The sequence below is a fragment of the Ochotona curzoniae genome, unplaced genomic scaffold (genome assembly GCF_017591425.1).
Source record: "Ochotona curzoniae isolate NIBS_2020 unplaced genomic scaffold, NIBS_Ocur_1.0 contig_2692, whole genome shotgun sequence".
In the NCBI taxonomy this organism is placed as follows: Eukaryota; Metazoa; Chordata; class Mammalia; order Lagomorpha; family Ochotonidae; genus Ochotona; species Ochotona curzoniae.
This window is the reverse complement of record NW_024465556.1, coordinates 16661974-16683037: the sequence shown is the minus strand read 5'-3', so window position 1 is coordinate 16683037 and position 21064 is coordinate 16661974. Positions and strand designations below refer to the sequence as shown.

The following is a 21064-nucleotide window of genomic DNA, read 5'->3' as shown; positions in this document are numbered from 1 at the left end:
CACAGACAGCAGACCACCCTGCCTCCTTTGACACAGGAAACAGATGCCAGCCAGTGGGACTTCCTCAAATGCCTGCTCTCTGCCCACGTATTCACCCACCCCTTCCCTCCTTCACTCCAGTCAGACCAATCTCTCCCTTCATCAGGCACCTCAGGTGCTGTTATTCTTTTCTCTTTTCACTTCTTTTCATTTGGTTGGAGGAGAGGGGGGCAAAGAGAGAGGGAGCAAGAGAGAGAGAGAGAGAGAGAGAAAAAGTGAGGATGGAGAGTAATACTCCAATATTCCATTCTCTGTCCTACTGGCCAAATGCTTGTGATAGGGCTACATCAAGCTGAAGCCTGGAGCTTAAAACTCAGTCTAGGTCTCACTTGTGGCTGTCCAGAGTCTGATTCCTGACCTATCATTTGCTGCCTCCTAGGGTGCACACAAAAGGAAAGTTGTATCAGAAGTGAAATAGCCAAGACTTGAACCAGGTACTCCAATATAGGATACAGAGCCCCAAGGGGCAAGTTAACAGCTGCACCAAACATCCACCTCTGGCTATTCGCTTGTTGCCATCAGTTTCTTCTTCTTGGTTTCTGTCTCTGGAAAATTGATCTGTGCCTCTCCTTGGGTTTATTTATTTATTTTTAAAGATTTATTTATTTTTATTACAAAGATATACAGAGAGGAGGCGAGACAGAGAGGAAGATCTTCCATCTGATGATTCACTCCCCAAGTGACTGCAGCGGCCAGTGCTGCACCAATCTGAAGCCGGGAGCCAGGAACTTCTTCCAGGTCTCCCACATGGGTGCAGGGTCCCAAGGCTTTGGGCTGTCCTCGACTGCTTTCCTGAGCCACAAGCAGGGAGCTGGATGGCAAGCAGGGCAGCTGGGATTAGAACCGGCACCCACATGAGATCCTGGTGCGTTCAGGGTGAGGACTTTAGCTGCTAGGCCACACCACCGGGCCCCTCTCCTTGGGTTTAACATGTTGAGTCCCAAGTCTACTTCTGTCCCACTTACACACCCACCACCTGCCGGACTGCTCTCCAAGCCCCCTCTCACTGCACTCCTGTGTCAGTGAATGGTGACAGCAGCAGTTCCTCAGCTTTTGACACATCACATCCGGACAACTTTCTAAATTCTCTCAGTCACCAAGTCCGGTAGCTGACTTCCAGGCCAGGAATTTTGTTGTTGTTTTTAAAATGTTTTATTTATTTCACTTGAAAGTCAGAGTTAGAAAGAAAGAAGGAAAATAGAGATGTTCCATCTGCTGATTCATTCCCCAAATGGCCACAATGGCCAGAGCTGGCTGGTCTGGGTCTCCCATTTGGTTTCAGGGGCCCAAAGCCTAGGACCCATCTATGCCATTAGCAGGGAGCTTGATCCAAAGTGGAACAACCAGAATGTGAACAAGTACCCTTTGGGATGCCAGCGTCACAGGTGGCGTCCCTATCTGCTATGCCACTGTGAGTAGCTGGAACTTAGGTTATGTTAGCATCACAAATGGCAGTTTAACACACTGTGTCAGTGACACTGAAACTCTGAAATGCATTCTCCTGTGTCTTTTACTCTGGTTGTAGTAATTTCTTGCCTAGATTTCCACAGTAGTTCTCTACCATTCTCTCCTATATTTTCTGCAGTAAAGCCAGAGTTTGTTATCCCTGTAACAGTTTCCCATTTCGTCTGGTTGAAGTTCAGATTCCTTAGCAAAGCCGATCAGGTCGTCTTGCCTACACACAGGCCACTTGCAAGCCTGCGAATGCATGATGCCCTCCTCAAGCTTGGACCACTGCATGTTTGATTCCTGCCAGCCAGACTCCTCACCTCACCTACTTTTTTCTTTGGTTTTGGCCTAAACATTGTCCTTCTAGAAAGCTTTACCTGGCCTTGCATTAGTCTACTGAGGCTGGGGGCAGGAGAGACTTTTCACCCAGAGGCTCATCCTCATATGGCCACAATAGCCAGGAGCCTGGAACACCATGGGGATCTCCCACATGGGTGGCAGGAACTCATGTACTTGGCAGCCATCTTCCATTGCCTTCCCAAGTGCAGTAACAGGGAACTGGATCAGAAAGCAGAGTAGGTGGGGCTCACACAGGCCCTCTAACATGGGATAGTGGTCTCACAGGCAAAGGTTTATCTGCTGTGACCAATACCAGATTCCATTTATATGTTTTTCATGATTTACATTAACATTTGAGAGTCAGGGTCTGGTGCAGTATAGTGGCTAAAAGTCCTCACCTTGAATATACTGGGATCCCATATGGCCACCGGTTCTAATCCCAGCTGCCCTGCTTCCCATGCAGCTCCCTGCTTGTGGCTTGGGAAAGTAGCTGAGGACGGCCCAAAGCCTTGGGACCCTGAACCCACGTGGGAGACCTGGAGGAAGTTCCTGGCTCCTGGCTTTGGATTGGCACAGCACCAGTCGTTGTGGTCACTTGGGGAGTCAATCATCGATGGAAGATTTTCCTCTCTGTATATCTGACTTTGTAATAAAAATAAATATTTAAAAAAATCTGAAAGCTAGCCAAGGAGAAATAGTGTGGCTTCCCACCTGCTGGTGCTCAAATTCCTGCAATAGTTAAGGCTGTGCCAGGTTGAAGTGAAGAAGTGAGAATTCAATCTGGGTCTCCCATGTCAGTGCCAGGCCCAACCACTTCACCTACTGCCTCCCATGGCATGATGGGTCTGAAGTCAGAATCCACAGCAAAGCTGACTTGACTCCAGGCCCTCTGAAGCAGGATGTGGGCTCTTCAGGTAGCAGCATAACTGCTAGGTTAAAAGCCTGTCTCATTTCAACTCGTTTGCACCCAAATGAAAGTCTTTTTAATTCTATTTTTCAAAGTTTTTGAAGTCTTTGTAATACTGTAGTGTATCTTGGGTTCTCCACACTTCCTTGTTAAAAACGTTTGTGGAATGTGCAGTTATGAAAAAAAAGTACTGATTTTGTTTTTTAAAGTCATTTATATGAAAAGCAAAGTTAGAGAGGGAGAGACAAGGATCTTCCATTTGCTGGCTCACTCCCCAATGGCCACCACAGCCGGAGCTGGGCTGGCTCAAAGCCAGGAGCCAGGAGTTTCCTTTAGTTCTCCCACGTGGGTGCAGGGGCCCATGTACTTGGGTCACCCTCTGCTGCTTTCCCAGGTACATTAGCAGCAGGGACTGGGGCCCATATGGAATGTTTTTGTAATAAGTGATGATGGCTTTCTACTGGTCCTCTTAATCATTTTTTAAGATTCTTTATTTGAAAGACAGATTTAGAGAGGAGATAGAGATCTTCTAAGTACTGGGCTCATTCACTCCTCAAATGACCAGGCTGAATACAGGAGCCAGAAACATCTTCCGGGTTGCCCATGTGGGTGGCAGGAAACTAGAGACTTGGTCATCTGCTGTTGCTTTTCTAGGCACATTAGCAAAGATTGGAAGAGCAGCCAGGACTTGAACTGGTGCCCCCATGGGTTACCAGTGCTGCATGCCATGGCTTAACACACTGAGATGCAGCAGCAACCCCTCAATTTTTTTTGGCAACAAAATTAACTTATGTAATTACCTTGTTCCACAAGATTTTTCAAGTCCCTTCATCCTTGCCTTATCTCACTGCATCACTGACAATATCGTCACAAGGAGACACATGTACTTTGTAAACTGCCCAGTGTTTTATGCATAGAAGACACTGTTGCCTTGGGCTCATTTACGATGGTAGGCTGGCTGCCTGGCTGGGCAGCTCTGGTTCTTACTGCCACCTGCACTTGGGCCCCTGGCCTTGCTCACTCAGGTATCCTGACAATAGCTCTGCCTAACCATCCAGTGATGTTTTGTTCATACTGAATCTGAAGCACCTACTCCATGGCTTATTCCTGTGCTGCGAAGCTGTGCCTTCCTCATGCTCCATGGCCCTTCGCACCCAGCCCTGGCAGGAAGGGAGCACAGAAGACAGGTCTGTTTCTGTCTGGAGAGTTCACTCATTTCACCATTAGAAAAGGTTTTGGGTTATTTCTTTGTACAGGCACTGGGTTTGGTTCAAATGGGTTTAAGTGGTGCTTCTCGAAGAATCTCAGCTGTAGGGACAGGCTCCTGGTAGAGGTGGCTTGTGATGTTTGCATCTCACACTACAGTGCCAGGTTCAAGTCCTGATGTCTCCCTACTTCTGCATTCCTAATGAGCAAACTGGCAGGCAGCAGGTGATTGGCTCAGGCACACGCGTCCCTGCCATCTACACTGGAGACTCTACTGAGTTCCCAGCTTCGCAATTTCACTCGGCACAACTCTGGCTGTGTGGGGATTTAGAGAGCTGGGGAGCAGATGGGAAATTTGTTTCTCAAATGAATAAAACAAATCTGTTTCAGAATTTTTTATACTCAAGTCCAAAGTCACATGTGGCCACTGACACAGCCATGGAGCCTGGACAAGTAACACTCTGAACTTCGAGTTCCTCTTTTATTTTAGAAGGTATCACATATCTTGTAGCCTTACTGAAAGGATTATAATGAATGCCAGGGGGTGACATGCGCATAGTAAGTGCGTAAGAGATGACAGATGAGCAGCAGGGTCATTTTCGTGCCCAGGGCCTGGTGAGAGTTGTGGATGATGCAACGCAGTGAGCAGCTGGACAGCAGAGACCAAGCTGCCATCTTCAAAAACAAGCAAAGCTCTTGTTCTTGACAGGAGGTGCACTGCAGCCCAATTACTAACGCAAAGGCTCAAGTTTGAAAGCACTTCCATCTCATTTTAACATATTTTAATTTCTAAGGTCGTATAAAAAAATGTCTTACTAAAGAAAAAAATTATGTAATAAATTCAAACACCAAAGAGTAAAGATGAGGCAATTCAGTGTCTCTGCTGCAGTTACATAAATTGCTTTTGTCACTAGCAACCCTATATATTCATTTAGACTTGTTTTATTATCTTATTGGAAAGGCAGATATACAGACAGAAAACTCTTCTACCCTCTGATTCACTCTTCAAGTTGCTGCAACAGCTGGGGCTGAGCCAACCCTGAGCCAGGAGCCAGGAGCTTCCTTTGGGTCTCCCACATGGGTGCAGGGTCCCAAGGCTTTAGGCCATCCTCCACTGCTTTCCCAGGCCACAGGCAGGGAGCTGGATGAGAAGTGGAGCAGCCGAGACACAAACCGGTGCCCATAAGGGATCCCAGTGCATGCAAGATGAGGATTTTAGTCACTAGGCTATGGTGTTGGGTCCCTACATATTTTTAAAGATTTATTTGAAAGGCATAGAGAGATGGACACAGAGTTACCTTTTATCTGCTGACTCGCTCCCCAGATGGCCATAGTGGTGGGAGCCGGGTCAGAACAAAGCCATCTGGTTGTCCTTTGTGCGTAGAAGGGGTCAAAGAACCTGGGCCATCTTCAGCTGTTTTCCCAGGTGCATTAGCAGGGAGCTGGTTGGGAAGAAAAGTCAGGACTCATACAGGCAGTCAGATATGGGATTCAAGCAGGCATTGCAAGCCTTGGTAATCTACTGAGCTGGTCCCTGAAAATCCAGTTTAGAGGTTTATTGTAGTTTAATTTTCCCCTGTAATTGTCAAAATGTTTTCTGCTAAAAAAGAAATCCAGCTGCTTTCAATACTTTGTTCTGATTGAGAAGTATTAATATGGAAAAGTTGAGTTTGTGGGCTCATACTTCTTGTCCTGATTTGCTCTATAGATAACAAATATCAGGCATGATTACCAAGCAACTGCAATCTATTTAAGTTCCAAGACTTTTTACTGCCTGAGCTATGTGACCTTGGGCAGGTCTGTAACTTCCTTGAGCTCAGCCTCCTTACTGAAGCAACAAGGTCACCACCTCCCTGTCAGGTAGTACGTGGTAAACATTATGCACTCCTGAGATTAAGGCCAACTGCCACTGGGATTATATTTATAATTAGGAAACTCTAAGCAGATCGGACCTAAGTTATAAAAGAAAGAGAAAGGCAAATGTCATCCAAAGCAACATCTACATATGGTTTAATGAATAATCCTCATCAGCTTTTATTTTTTTTGAAAGATATACAAGTATTTATATATATATGAGAGAGTGTGAAGTGAGAGCGAAAGCTCTGCTTACTGGTTCCCTCCGCAGACGGCTGCAACAGCCAAGGCTGGGTCAGGCCAAAGCCAGGTTCCCTGTGAGGAAGGACGGGACCCAACTTCCTGAGTATCCCGGGTGCCCGTTAGCAGGAAACTGGGATGTGGAGTGGAAAGAAGACTTGAACCCAGGTACTTCAATGTGGGCATCCCAAGTCGTGTCTTAACTGCTATGGCCAATGTTTGAATTGTACAGTGTGGACCCTGGTGTCCCACAGGGGAGAACGAAGGACACCTCTGAATTCTCCAGGCTCCCTCAGTCACAGCGTGAAAATCTGCCCAGATATCGGGAGGATCACACACTCCTGTACTGACAGATCACCTCTGAAGCAAAGCAAATCCACCACTTCTTTAGTAGACATGATTTTAAAATTTCCTTCTTGTAGAAAGTAATTTGACCTCTTTTCCCTGTTCCAAATCCCTAAGACTTTGAAAGGATAAAGACACCAATTTGGAGCTCTTTCAAAAAGATTTATTTGCTAAAGAATTGCCTGCCTCTACCAATGAGATACACTCTATTTCTGTGTCTAAAGGGATTTGTTCTCTGGTTTATTTCTGTAAGTGCTACAATGTTCAAAAAGCAATTCCTCTAGCCAGCAATTGGCATGTGTAGAAGAGGTTAGAAAAAGTCAGATTCTATAGGATTAGATGTCTAAAACTAGGAGGAAAAAAAGAACACTTAAAAAATCTTAGTTGGACATGTCCTGAGCTGAAATCACATTCATCTAGGCCAGACTGTTTTAGGTCAGAGATAGCGTGAACCCACAGCTCCTGACCATGGACTTGACTGGTGAAGACTTCCAGGCACTGTACAATGACAGCAAACAAGCCACTCAGTTGGTCATTTCTGGCATGTGTCCTACTTGGCTTGTCAAAAATTTTCTTAAACCCAAAACTTCTGCTTTTCTGAAGCTATCTTACTCTCTCAATACCTTGTAAAATAAACAGACGTTTCCCCTGCAAGACCACACATTTCAGTATTTGTTGTCCATGGACAGACAGAGGGAAACCAAGTGTGGATGGCAGTCAATGGACCAGCGACGTAGCTGCAAGTGTCTAGTGTGGCTGTGGCGGCCAGAACAAGATTTCTGCTGGCTCTGGCTCCGCTGTGCATCAGCTACGTTAACCTGTGGATGGTGTGAACCCCAGCAGCTGCTCGATGGGTTTGAAGCGCCACTCGTCAGCCTCCAGCTCTTCTACCAAACCAGCGAGTTTTTCCATGCGAGCCACCTGCTGATCTGTGAAGAGGCAAGGAGGTTATGTGACACACTGCCAGTGTCCTTCTGACAAGGCTGGCACCAGCCACCAACACAGTGACTGCCTCAGAAGTGATTTCTAGTTGGAATTTTCCCTCAGATGGGATCTTATCCTAGGCTGGGCAGATGACTTAATCCAACCAACCCACAATAACATTTCCAATCATTTTCATTCACCTTCTCTTTTTAACCACAACAAAGACCAAAATAAGCATCTATTTGATCGCTCTGAACATTCTCAAGTGTAGCCAGCATTTATCTCTTCTCCTGTGGGTGTTAGGTCATCAAGGCTCCTGAGCTCCCCAGACCCCCACTCCAAGCATACCCTAGCAGCCTCAGGGACCTCTGGTCTCCATCTCAGTGATTCTGTTTGGCCTGAGAAGTCTCATGTTAAAAACCATTGTAAAATGAAGGGATGCCATCTTCCTTCTGCAGGCCCCAGGGCTGTGTAGAATACGACCTGAGGGGCAGAGGCTGCTGCAGCTCTTCCCCAACAGGGCGAGTAGTGACCATCGGCTGGGGGACCACAGTTCGCTGAGGTGCACGTGAAGGCACTGCCAGGATATTGGCATCTGCACAGACCCTGGGGCCTAAAGGACACCTGGAGGTAAGGAAGGCCGCCTTGAGAGGACCCTTGGAGAGTACCTCTGCACAGCAAGTCTCAGGTAAGACCTGTCTACTTACCAGGGCTTTGCTGGAGTGAGGGGGTGTGGGGGGAGGGTTCTGTCACAGGATGCCAACCTTTAGGAGTGCCCCTACTTCAGTCAATGTGTTCCCCAAGGCAGGAACACAATACCCACACACTCACCATGTTTCACCTGCTTAAGTGTGGATGCCACCTGATAGCTGAACACGGATTCACACAGAAATCTCTCAGAGCTATCTGCAAACAAAAGAGAAAAAGGGCTCACTTTGCTGTTACGATATTATGGCTTCTGATAAACCAAGAACCTGACTGCTCTGTGCCCTACTTTGTCATCCATGGTCTGGCTGTCAGTGCCAACAAAGAGGGGATCTGTTTCATTTAAAACTAACACTGCGCTATTAGAATAGCTACTGCTTCCATACCTGGAATATTGAAACAGTGCCTTTACTTGTCTAAGAGTTTTAAAATAGTGTTTAAAAAAACACAAACAAGTAACCTCAATTTGATGTCCTAGTCAACATCTTCCCCTCCTAAACTGACTGTTCCTTAACATTCTCCTATTCTGGATGTCAAGCAAACACAGGCAGCTGAGAACCTTGGTCACGTGGCCTCGTGCTATCAAAACACAAATACGGCTGGGAGAGTTCATTCTGTAAACGCAAATTGTAACCTTGATTTTTCCAACGGAACCAAAACACTGCAATTTGTATGATGATGAGTGTGGTGCAAGCTCAGAACGTAGCACTGTGCTGCTGCCAGGAACTGCCAACAAGGCCGCTGCCTTGGCAACCAGGGCATTTGGAAACTTAAGCTAGTTCATGTTATTTCTTGTCAGGCAAAGGCTGGTACAGTGGAGTATAGCCCCAAAGAGACATAGCTAATGTGGGCAAGTCAGACTTTTAAAAGGGCTACAGAAACTATTTGGGGTATGGCTCTTGCCAGAAAAATTCTGCAAAAATGGAGAGTTCCTTTTTAAATAGGTCAGAGTTCATGCCAGCACGAAGAGGTGTCAGGCACCCAGCCATCAATCATAGGTGGGTGAGCTAGGTGTCCTGTGAGAAGACAGCATGAACACATGTAGGCCTGATGCTGAGTTTCACACAGGGTAAACCTTAGTTCAGAAATCAAGGTAATCAGTAAGAAAAACCTCAGATATTACATCTACATGGCTTAAATCCACAACCAAGAAGCCTTTCTTCTGATATTATCTCCAAAATGATGCAAAGAGAAAAGAAAAAAGAGGAAAGAAATGAAACGATAAAATAATTCTTGGGATATGCATTCTTCAGGCTGTGTTACATTCTGTAATTCAAGCCTTTTTTTTTTTTGTTTTTTTAAATATTTATTTCATTGGAAAGGTAGATTTACGGAGGGAAGAAGAGACAGAGAGAAAGATCTTCTGTCTGCTGGTTCACTCCCCAAGTGGCAGCAATAGTTGAAACTGAGACAATCTGAAGCCAGAAGCCAAGCACTTCTTCTGGGGCTCCACATGGATGTAGGGTTCTAAGGTTTTGGGATATATTCCTCTGCTCTCTCAGGCCACAAATAGGGAGCTGGAAGGAAAGTGGAGCAGCCAGGACACAAACTGGAGCCAATATGGAATCCCAGCGTTTGCAAGGTGAAGATTCAGCCACTGAGCTATCTTGCTAGACCCATAACTCTTTTCTACATGATGTAGAACACATGGGATTTGCGTCTAGCCCTCTTGGTACCCTCTTTGCTCTGGGTGGATCCAAGTCACTGTTTTTTTTTTTTTTTTTAACATTTTATTTATTTTTATTGGAAAGGCAGATATACAGAGGAGGAGAGACAGAGAGGAAGATCTTCCGTCTGATGGTTCACTCTCCAAGTGGCCGCAATGGCTGGAGCTGCGCCAATCCAAAGCCAGGAGCCAGGAGCTCTTCCAGGTCTCCCACGCAGGTGCAGGGTCCCAAAGCTTTGGGCCGTCCTCAACTGCTTTCCCAGGGCACAAGCAGGGAGCTGGATGGGAAGCGTGGCTGCCGGGACTAGAACCGGCACCCCTATGGGATCCCAGCACATGCAAGGCAAGGACCTTAACCACTCACTACACTGCTGCGCCAGGCCTGGATCTAAGTCATTGTGAACAGACATCTAAAGTGACTAAAAAGTTCATTTTCAATTAATTAAATGTTGCACTGACTGGTTTAAACATCTAGGTAAGCCAATGACATCACTCTTTCTTTTTTTTTTTTTTAAAGAAAGCAGCAACAGTCAGTTTAACTGAATTCTATGGCAGGTGGGAATTGTAAACATTTGGTATCAATGATATAATTTGTTATTGTCCTCTGTAAATGATATGCCAGAGTTCGTTATCCTATCTTTGTTTAAAAGCCTAATTATATTCATTTTCATTTTAGAAAAAAAGGCATGGGGGCAGCTGACCTTATCCCTGGTTCCAAGTGGTCTGAACTTGAAGAAAAAAATTTGTTTTAGATTTGAAAGAGAGGGAAGGGGAGGGAGAGAGAGAGAGAGGGAGAGAGAGAAAAAGATATAGATCATGAAAAAAAATTTTTTTAAATTTATTTTTATTGGAAAGGCAGATGTACAGAGAAGAGGAGAGACAGAGAGGAAGATCCTCCATCCGATGATTAACTCCCCAAGTGATCTCAACAGCCGGTGCTGCACCACTCCGAAGCCCAGAGCCAGGAACTTCCTCCGGTTCTCCCACACAGGTGCAGGGCCTCAGTGTTTTGGGTTGTCCTCGACTGCATTCCCAGGGCACAAGCAGGGAACTGGACAGGAAGTGCAGCTGCTGGGACTAGAACTGGCGCCCATTTGGGATCCCAGTGAGTTCAAGGCAAGGATCTTAACCACTATACCATCGTGCCGGGCCCTAGATATTGAAATTGATTGATTCCATCTTCTGGTTTCCTGTTGAAATAACTGTTATAGCTAGGACTGGACTGGGCTAAAGCTAGGCAGGTCTCCCGTATCTGCTGGTTCTCAGGCCATCAGTAAGGTGGATGCAAAGCAGAAAGGCTGGGACTCAAAACTTGTGATGCAGGTATACCATGTACCAGAGCCTGCTATGCAACAACACTCGTGGCCACCTTGAACCTTAAGGAAATCAACAATGAGAATTGGGCCCTGCAGGCACAGTGGCCTAGCAGCTAAAGTCCTTGCCTTGAACGCCCTGGGATCCCATATGGACGCCGGTTCTAATCCCGGCAGCTCCACTTCTCATCCAGCTCCCTGCTTGTGGCCTGGGAAAGCAGTAGAGGATGGCCCAAAGCTTTGGGACCCTGCACCCGTGTGGGATACCCGAAGAAGTTCCTGGATCCTGGCTCTGGGTTGGCATAGCATCGGCCATTGCACTCACTTGGGGAGTGAATCATTGGACGGAAGATCTTCCTCTCTGTCTCTCTTCCTCTCTGTATATCTGACTTTCCAATAAATAAATAAATCTTAAAAACAACAACAAAAACAACAAAAAAAACCAATGAGAATTAAGGGTTGTGTTGATCATGTTAAATCAACATGCAAGCCATTGGAAGTGCCCCCTCTTATTTACATTCATTAATTAAATTTTTAAAATTTATTTGAGAGGCAGACACAGAGGGCTCAGTAGCTGGTTCACTTCCCAAATGTCCACTGTGGTCAGGGTTAGACCATGGCCAAAGCTAGGAGCTGAGAATTCAAGCTCCATCTCCTACATGGGTGGCACAAACTCACTTGAATCTGAGTGAGAATCATCACTGCTTCTCAGGGTCTGCATTTAGAAGGAAGCTGCAGCCAGGAGCTGGTGCAGGACCACAATACTCTGACATGGGTCACAGGCACGTTAGCCTCTAAGCTAATGCCTGTTTCCTGCCCACTTATATTTAATCACAGGTGCTATGAAAATAAGAACTTGCTCACCTGCAAAAATAAACCTGCATATTTTTAAGCCACACAGTGCCTAAGGAACACACTTTTACTGATTTGCAGCTCCATATTAGCCACATCCTATTAGATGTGATGTCTGTAGAAATCTAAGCCTGAAATCTCTCCAGAAAGGGGTCAGTCTGGGGCAATGTGTCTTCCGTTTAGAATGTAATTAAACTCTGTGTAACACACCATGTAGCATCAGCTTTCTCCTACAGGTCAAGCAAAGGTTATAAAGAGTGAAAAGTTCGGGGCTAAAGTCCTCACGATGAACATACCGGGATTCCATATGGGCGCTGATTCTTTTTCTTTTTTTTTAAAGATTTATTTATTTATTGGAAAGGCAGATATACAGAGAGGAGGAGAGACAGAGAGGAAGATCTTCTGTCCAATGTGCCCAAGTGAGCACAATGGCTGGTGCTGCGCCGATCCGAAGCAAGGACCCCGGAGCTTCTTCTGGGTCTCCCACCCGGGTGCAGGGTCCCTCCAAGACTTCGGGCCATCCTCGACTGCTTTCCCAGACCACAGGCAGGGAGCTGCAAGGGAAGTGGAGCTGCCGGGATTAGAACCGGCGCCCATATGGGATCCAGGGTGCATTCAAGGGGAGGACTTTAGCTGCTAGGCCACGCCGCCGGGCTCTGTTTTTTATTTTCTAAAAAATTTTATTGGGAAGGCAGATTTACAAAGAGAAGACAGACGCTGCTGCCTCCCAGGGTGGGCGTGAGCGGGAATGCTGTGCACATGAGTAGAGCCAGAAGTCCAGGACAGGACACAGGCATGGGCACAACCAGCGAGGTCACATGCCTGTTGCCAATGTCATATTCTGGATCTGACTGGGAGAGGATAGTGGTTGCTATCTCTCTGTTATTTTCCATACTTTTTCATAGTCTGTCTTTAAGTATAGTTTGAAGATTACTAGTGAAAAGTGGAAAGAATTATAACCATGCACTGTGAATTTAAATTTAATACATTTCATTCTGTAATGGACATTCAGCTATTCCTGCATGAAATACATTATGGTGGCTTAAAAGGGATTGGTCTATAACCTGTTAGAAAATAAAAATTAATATTCAGCCCAATCTCATAAGACTTTCTTTTCTGGTGTCTTTTCTGGTGTCTTTGCCTGCCTCCTGTAGCTGGGATCTGAGCAACTCTCGGAGCATCAGTGTTGGCACTGGTGGCCCTGCTGCAGCTCTAACATTCATTAAGCGATTTAACTGTCTCTAATTTTTGATTCATTTTGTGGGAAGCTTCCTTAATAACCTGTATCGCCTGCATATACTGGAGTCATAATGTATCTTTGGTGTCAATTATGGTAAATAACGCTCCAGACAGTGAAAGCAGTGAGTGTTCAGAGGACAGAGCAGGACAGGAAAAGGCCACGGGTGCAGACTGTCCACGCAGCTCAGGGCCGGAGCCCACGCATGTTCTTCCTGCGCTTGTTTTCCCTCACCACAGCCTGACCCCAATGTGGACACACGACGGCCCCACGGCACTTCTGCATTTTCCTGCTTTTTCTGTTTCCTTTGGCTTACCCCAAAGACATTTTTTTTAAAAAGTTGTGATTAATGTAAGTGAAAAAGACCACTCCAAAAACAGATTCTTCCATTACATTTTTTTCAGGGACATTTTCACATGAATTTTGAACCATATTTATATGAATATTTAAGGCAAAAGGGTCAATGTGCAATTAAGTACCAAAATCAAGCAGATTCTGAATTAATAGTTTATATGCATTTTTTTCTCTTTTTCAAAATATGATGAGGCTGGCACTGTGGTGTAGTGAGTGAAGCAGCTGCCTGTGATGCCAGTACCTCGTGCACACTGACTTGAGTCCAGGCTGCTCTACATCTGATGCAGCTCCATGGAAATGAGCCTGGGAAAGCACTGAAAGACGACCCGCGTGCTCGGGCTCCTGCCACCCAGACGGAGCTCTAGGCGCCTGGCCTCCACCTGCACCAGCCCCAGTGGCTATGGCCATTTGGGAAGTGAAGAACCAGCAGACACAAGATGTGTGCGTCTCTCCCTCTGTATAACGCCGTCTTCCAAATAAATCTTACTTAAAAAAAAAAAGAGGAGACTCTCCTTGTGAAAAGGTCCTGATTGTTGGTCAAAAAGGAAGATCCTGGGCCCGGTGGCGTGGCCTAGCAGCTAAAGTCCTCGCCCTGAACGCACCATGGATCCCATATGGGCACCGGTTCTAATCCCGGCAGCTCCACTTCTCATCCAGCTCCCTGCTTGTGGCCTGGGAAAGCAGTTGAGGACAGCCCAAAGCCTTGGGACCCTGCACCGTGTGGGAGACCCAGAAGAGGGTCCTGGTTCCCGGCTTCAGATCGGCATAGCATCGGCCGTTGCGTTCACTTGGGGAGTGAATCATCGGACAGAAGATCTTCCTCTCTGTCTCTCCTCCTCTCTGTATATCTGACTTTGTAATAAAATAAATAAATCTTAAAAAAAAGGAAGATTCCTGTGTTATACTAAAAATCTCTACACAAGGCCCAGAAATATTTTATTATTTTTTATTTGAGGCAGAGAAATAGAGAAAGCACTCCCATTTATGGACTCTCTAAAATGACTACAACGGAAAGTGCTGGAAAGGGGCCAAAGCCAGGAGCTAGAAACGCAATCCGGTTCTCCCCCTTGAAGGCAGTGATCCAGGGACCTGAGTATCATCTGCTGTACTCCAGCAGGAAGGTGGAACTGGAAATGGAGCTGCAACTCAAACCCACATACTCTGAAGTGGGATGCAGGTATCATCATCAACCTCTGGGCCAAGCACCTGTCTATAAACATACATTTTAAAACAGCTCTCCAAGTGGTTTTTACATTCCCCTCTGGGTCCAGCCACTCATGTTCACGAACTTCAGCCACCAACACAGCTTCATGGTTGGAGCCTATGCCTGATCTTGGGCAGCCAGTCTGCCACTGTGCGCTGACCAGGACTGTGGCTGACGCAGGTGCTGGGACGACCATACAGCCATGGCTGCAGTGGGGCCCAAGAGCACAACAGTACTGTGAGAGTGGCTGTCATTTCCTCTTATAACCTCTCTGACGTGTGCTCTGTCTGTAGATGATACTAGGAAAAAGACACCACACAGCTACCACCGTGATACAGGTGAGCGCCAAGGGAAGCGGAACTGGAGAAGGAAGCAGAAAGAATCGCTGGTTCTAGTGCTGACTTCCTGTCAAATGGTCAGATCACTTTTCTGAGTAACAATGGATGACCTCCTTGATGTCCAAAGTCTTTTCTCTGCTCATAATTTCTGTTTGTGGAACAAGAAATGTTTTTAAAGATACTATTTTGAGATGGGGACAAGCGACAAAAGGTGGAGCTGAAACCAGGGCAAACTCATCTGGAATCTGCTTCACAGCTTCTTTACAATTAATATTCATTGCGGGTTGAAAACAAATTATTCAGCTAAATAAATAAATAAATGAATAAGGCATTGAGTCACCTTCCAACATCTCGCCAGCTCCTTTAGGGTAAGTGAAGAGGGCTTTTCGTGGTGGGGCGAGGTCTGAGACGTTGAAACCAGATCCAGCGACAGAACTGCTGCTGACCCCGCCAGCCGCCGCCGCCGCAGACGAGGTGGCCATGTCCTCTTGGGGAGCAGTCTCACTTCACTACCATGCAAAACAGCAACTTGCAAGTTTTTATGGACCTGAGATTGACAACGTTTCACTCTAGCACCCTAAGGGGAAACACAGTTAGGAAAGAATTAATTGTCCTTTTTCCTATCTTCTTGATATCCTCAATATTTTAATATACCTCAGGCCAAAATATCATTTAGGTTTTGAAGTGGAAATACGTTTAAGAAAAGTCTGTTTCCTGAAGACACTGCTTCCTAGGATCAGCAAACTCTGTGTCAGCTGGGTTGACGGCAGGTGATGGATGAATCATGAGGGGGAGTTGGGCAGGGCCAACCCCATCTGAGAACCTTAAGCCACTGTGCTGCACAGGACAGTTGGTCCTAGATACATTCCAACTAAGCCACACCAAGGAGTTCCCTTACAAAATTTTCCAAATAAAATTTTCCAGCATAACACTGTGTTCTGTTTCAAAGAAAGGGAAAATCGGTTAGGAAATACATCTTGGCCCTTGCATTAAACATTAAAAACAAAACAAAACAAAACAAAAAAAACCCTTCCCACCCAAATGTAATACCAAAGCCTATCACTTGGTGGCATCCCAAAACTGGAAACAAAAGGAAAATAATCTTGGAAATCATGACCGACCAGGAATACAGCAGCTGCCTGTGTTTAGCCTCTGTCAAATTTAAAAAAAAAAAAAAAAAAATCCAAACGCAAATGAGAAAAAGCTGTACTGTATTCAGGTCTTCTCACAAAAGTGCAAAACAAGAACACTTGTTGGCCAGGTTAAAGGTTGTCTCACCCGAAGGAAAGAGCAAGAAAAATGGCTTAGCACTATGCTGTCACATGGAACCTTCTACTGTGATGTAAAATGCTCTCATGTTCTATTTCTGAACAGTCCAAGAAGGCAGTCACTGGCCTCAGTTCCTGGCTATAAAACAGGATGACTGAAGAGCTGGATTTTAACTAGTATTTAATGTTAATATTTAAACAGTCACACGTGGCTAATGGTTTCTGCACGGATATTGCAATTGTTGAACTTAAACTATAAAATGAGTTAACATTTAAATTGTACACATTTAAAAATGGTCAATTTTGTGTTATGTGATTTTTGCTCCACTTAAAAGACTTTAAAAGATTTTTAAAATATACTTCACATCTGTAATAAAGAGAAAATTTTAGTTGATTACTTTTGATTATGCTTTCTTGCCAGTTGTAAAATTCACATACTTGTGGCCCTGGTGTGGTAACCTAGTGGCTAAAGTCCTTGCCTCGCATGTGCCGGGATATGGGCACCGGTTTATATCCCGGAGCTCCACTTTCCTTCCAGCTCCCTGCTTGTGGCCTGGGAAAGCAGTAGATCCCAGTCCAGGACACTGGGACCCTGCACCCGCACGGGAGACGCAGAAGAAGCTCCTGGCTCCTGGCTTTGGATCAGCTCAGCTCTGGCCCTTGCAGCTACTTGGGGAGTGAATCAATGGATGGAAAATCTTTCTATAAATCTGACTTTCTAATAATAAATAAATAAATCAAAAAAATTGTAATAAATTTAAACTTTTTATAAAAATGGAAAAATAAGGAAATACTATGTTGATATAAGTAATTTTACATGTATATATTTATGTAGTTTCCTAGTCTGAAACACTGGCTGTTGCCTTTCCCTGATTTTACAGTGGTATGTGAAGCTGTCAGAAAAAGAAAGCTTTGTTTTTGATTTCATGGTTTGTCCATAAGTGACACTGATCAGGACTGGAGTGAGATATGGGAACAATAAGGCAGCACTGTGATTAGCCTATTAAAAATGCAAACTGACATTTTCAATCTCACTACTAGATCTACTTTCCTTTTTTCTCCGACCTCTGATAACTTTTAAAATTGTATTCATACCTACAAGGCAGTAACTTTTCTATTTAGATACAAATCCATTTCTTTGGGCCACCCTTGGTCAAAATGTAGCTGGAAAGGTTTTTTGGTTTGTTTTCTTGTTTTGTTTTTAAGATTTATTTATTGCATTGCAAAGTCAGATATATACAGAGAGGAAGATCTTTCATCTGATGATTCCCTCCCCAAGTGACTTCAACGGCCAGAGCTGAGCTAATCTGAAGCCAGGAGCTCCCACGCAGGTGCAGGATCCCAAAGCTTTGGGCCGTTTCTGCTTTCCCAGGCCACAAGCAGGGAGCTGGATGGGAAGCGGGGCTGTCTGGACTAGAACCAGCACCCATATGGGATCCTGGCATGTTCAAGGCGAGGACTTCAGCTGCTAGGCCACGCTGCCGGGCCCTGGAGAGATTTTTAAATGCTCTTTAAAGAGAACTGAAACAGAATTGGACAAGGTTAAATTTGGAGCCACTTTTTGGAGAGTAGCTTCATCTTTATTTCCTATCATTAGAGACCCCACTTTATTTCGCTTAGGAATTAGAACTCTAAATCTTTTTCTTACACATTGTGAAGCACGCTACTCAGCTGCAAAGATTTTATATTTGGAGTTGCTCATTAAAGCACCCAAGCAACTGCTGAAGAGCTTCAAAAGGGAACCATGGGATCCTCAGCTCAATCTAATCAAAGGAATTCCTGCTCATCCTATGTCCTTGGAAATTCTCAGAACCCCTCTCAACTCCCATCGGCCAGGTGTAAAGAATGAGAGCACAGAATCTGTCCAAGTCTACCTTTAAATGAGCAGTTTTCTGCTGAGGTGGAAAGAGACACCTAAATAACTTCTAGATCTAAAGATCTGAATTTTAAATGTTACCAGCAAGTTGCAAGACAGAGTTCAAAGTGAAATCAACATTAAAGCCTAGATTCTGGGGGCAGGCATCTGAACCAAAAATAATACCTGGCTTGATAGTCAGTAGCTGCTAATTTTAAGGAATGCTGACTGACTGAAACCATAGATTTCTTGGAGGTCATTTAACCTAACGTGTTCATTTTATAGATGACAAAACTAAACCAAGCTACAGGTCAGGTTTTAGCTTACCTGCCCTAACAGTTCTCAAGTGATGGCTTGTTGGCATAACGCGATCTTGAGCTAGGCCAAGAGGAACAGTGGTACAGAACTGAGACCTTGAGGCCTCCCTGCCTCAAGTCCCACTTTTGTCATTACTTGTCCTGTGGCTGGACAAACGACCTTCCTGTTCCTCAATGTCTGTAACATGGGAACAGCAAACAGTACCTACCTCACAGAGGTGTGAGAAGATGACATCACTTAATACACTTGCACAGTTACCGGCTTAGTACACGCCGAGTGCACTTAGCCACTCAAAATCATGAAAATGGCTATGTTCTCTTGGATCTCTCCCTCCACCCCCCACCTCCCTTTTGCCACTGCCTCAAACGCACGATGGCTCAGGCAGAGGCAGCTGACTCCAGGAGGATGAAAAATCCTTCCATGATGTACTTCAGAATTCTCTTTTACAGGTGTCTAACCTTAGGCAGAATCCTGAGAGCTGCAAAGCCGGGTGAGGAATGGTCATTGCAATCTCCAGGCCCAGCACAGAACGGGGACCACAGTGCTTCCCGGAGGAACCACCATCGATGAATAAACAAGTCTAACAGCCTAGCACAGTTTAAGTGGGGGCCAGCAGAGCTTAGCGTCACATGGTTTTCTCCTCACTGGGGAGATCTCTTTTCAAAGACCCGTCTCTCCCTGGGCTGTTTAGACCCATAAGGATGTTTAGCCAAGATTCTGCTGAATAAATACGACAGAGAATCCTGGGGCTTGGCCCACATTGGGGAAGTTGGGGTTGTTTTGGGGGACACTGGAAGGCTGCTCCCACACCGGTGAGATGGGTAAACACTGATTTGACGTAACCCAGAGGTGCCCTCGCGTTTATAAGCTACTTTACTGACATATGTCTATTTCCTTACAAGGGGTCATTCCTAAAACCCTTCAAACAGACGTATGATCACAGCCAGCTTAACAGTCCATCATCAAGTGATGGTTCCCCCAAGCTCCGCTGACGACCGAAATCCAAACCACCCTGCGACGGAAAATGGGACGGGCTGGAGTTGGGAAGGGTCGCAAGGCCGGCGGCTCCCACGGTTGGCCCCACGCTCCCACCGGGGTCCGGCCTCAGCCCGGAAGCCACGCCATCAGGGCCGTCTCATTGCGCAGGCGCCGCCTCGGCCCGCATGCGCACTGCGTGCGGCGCGGCCCAAAGAAGTTTACATTCCCGCCGCGGCAGCACCCTATTTGTCCTCCCACCTTCTTCATTTTCCTATTCCCGGCAGGTAGGAGTCTAGGGGTCTCTTCCCACCCAGCTTCCGAGGATCTTGGGGCCCTGGGACACTTACCTCAGTAGCTTGGGATACTTTGCCCTCACGGCCCCGCCCCCAGAACCAGCCTGAGCAATGGCGCTCACCACGACGGGGACGGCGGCGTGCTCGTGCCCGGGCGCGGAGCCAGGCAACGTGCTCGCGCCCGCGCAGGCGTCGGGGCTGCGTGCGGAGGGCGTGGCTCCGGCGGAGGGTGAGGTGAAGGAAGCGCTTCTGGAAAGGACTTCCTGTTGCTCCTCTCGGCCTTGGTTTACCCGCGGCCGCCAGCCCCTTTCCTCTCACCTCGCAGTGACTTTCTCGTGTTTTTCGTTCTCTCTTTACGATTCAGTGCATCCGCTTCTCCCACCATCTTGAAGAAAAGGACTCTTTGCTCTTTTCCAAACCCACCACGAAGCAGGTTCTTTAATCGGTCATTCCAGTCCTTTCTGAGGTGTGTCAGGGCCACAGTTTGGAAGTCTCTGAGGGGCCGACTTTGACGTTAAAGTTCACTTGTGTGGAGAACCTTCTTTTTTGAATCGTTCTAGAATGTGACATCATCAGACTTGCTAATCCTGTCCCCTGTTGCTTTATCTGAGCAGATTTGCCACCTGCGTTGTTTTTCATAATAGAATACTCCTTGTTTCTGTGAATACACAGCAGTCACAGTGACTCGTGGAGGCTTGAGGCAAGCAGTAGTGTGCTGGGTAAGAGTTGATGCATTTTTATTTGCAACTCTGAAATATTTTGATCTTCAGGACTATCCAGGCTATATGTGCTGGGAACGTAAGTTGAACTTCAGCACAACTAGACCATAAGGAACCTTTGCTTCCTAAACTATTGGTTCTGTAAGTGATGGCAGCGGCCAGGAGTTTGCATCTCAGTGATGGCCATGCTGTTGGGCAGTGGTTGGTTAGGGAGCCAGGGAAGTTAGAACTGCTTTGGCAAGCAGCTGGATCTGGTGGTTGGGATTTTATTTCTAGTACTTCTACAAGAAACTAGGGCCTATCTCTCCTCTTGGATCAGCAAGTCTGCTGAATATCCCTCATTGTCTTGATTATTGTGTAAAATTTAGAAGGGGTGCTACCTTTTGCTAATGATTAGGTAGACACAGACGATTAGGTTAAAGTAATCGAAGGCTCCTTCAGAGACGTGGACCAAGGGTGACACAGAGTTGATGGCTTTGCTGTGTAGAGTGAGGGATGGAATCCTGTGGACAATGCAGCCACTACCCTGACAGGGCTGGCAGAAGGGGGCCAGGGGAAAACAGACCTGCTCTCGCCTAGCATGTATTGTCATCAGGTGTCCTTTTAGGCCCACTTCATGGTCCATGTGATAGAGCTTGGGCTTTGGTTTTGATTTAAAGAG

General features: G+C 46.1%; 2 protein-coding genes across 10 annotated transcripts in view; one reads left to right on the top strand and one right to left on the bottom strand.

The window, feature by feature from the left end:
• Nucleotides 1-6520: 6520 nt before the first annotated feature.
• ANAPC16 (anaphase promoting complex subunit 16) lies at nt 6521-19830 on the bottom strand. Of its 4 annotated transcripts, none has more exons than XM_040975918.1 (4): nt 19739-19830; nt 15313-15481; nt 8135-8209; nt 6521-7308 (listed from the first exon to the last, which is right to left on the bottom strand). In XM_040975918.1, the coding sequence occupies exons 2-4, from the start codon at nt 15452-15454 to the stop codon at nt 7193-7195; spliced, it is 333 nt and encodes a 110-aa protein (XP_040831852.1). In that variant the 5' UTR covers nt 15455-15481; nt 19739-19830; the 3' UTR covers nt 6521-7192. The 4 variants fall into 4 exon arrangements, with proteins under 4 accessions (XP_040831852.1, XP_040831851.1, XP_040831850.1 ...); XM_040975917.1 differs by having other exon boundaries at nt 15313-15549; nt 19739-19821; XM_040975916.1 differs by lacking the exon at nt 19739-19830 and adding an exon at nt 18423-19293 and having other exon boundaries at nt 15313-15549.
• The window catches only part of ASCC1 (activating signal cointegrator 1 complex subunit 1), a 96341-nt gene continuing 94857 nt past the window's right edge, over nt 19581-21064 (top strand). For 3 of the 6 annotated variants that reach the window (XM_040975914.1, XM_040975913.1, XM_040975910.1), the window contains exon 1: nt 19734-20403. The gene's annotated coding sequence lies outside the window, so the exon portion shown is untranslated. Of the gene's footprint in view, nt 19676-19733; nt 20404-21064 lie in introns of those variants that run through there. The other 3 variants (XM_040975915.1, XM_040975912.1, XM_040975911.1) reach the window with 3 other exon arrangements.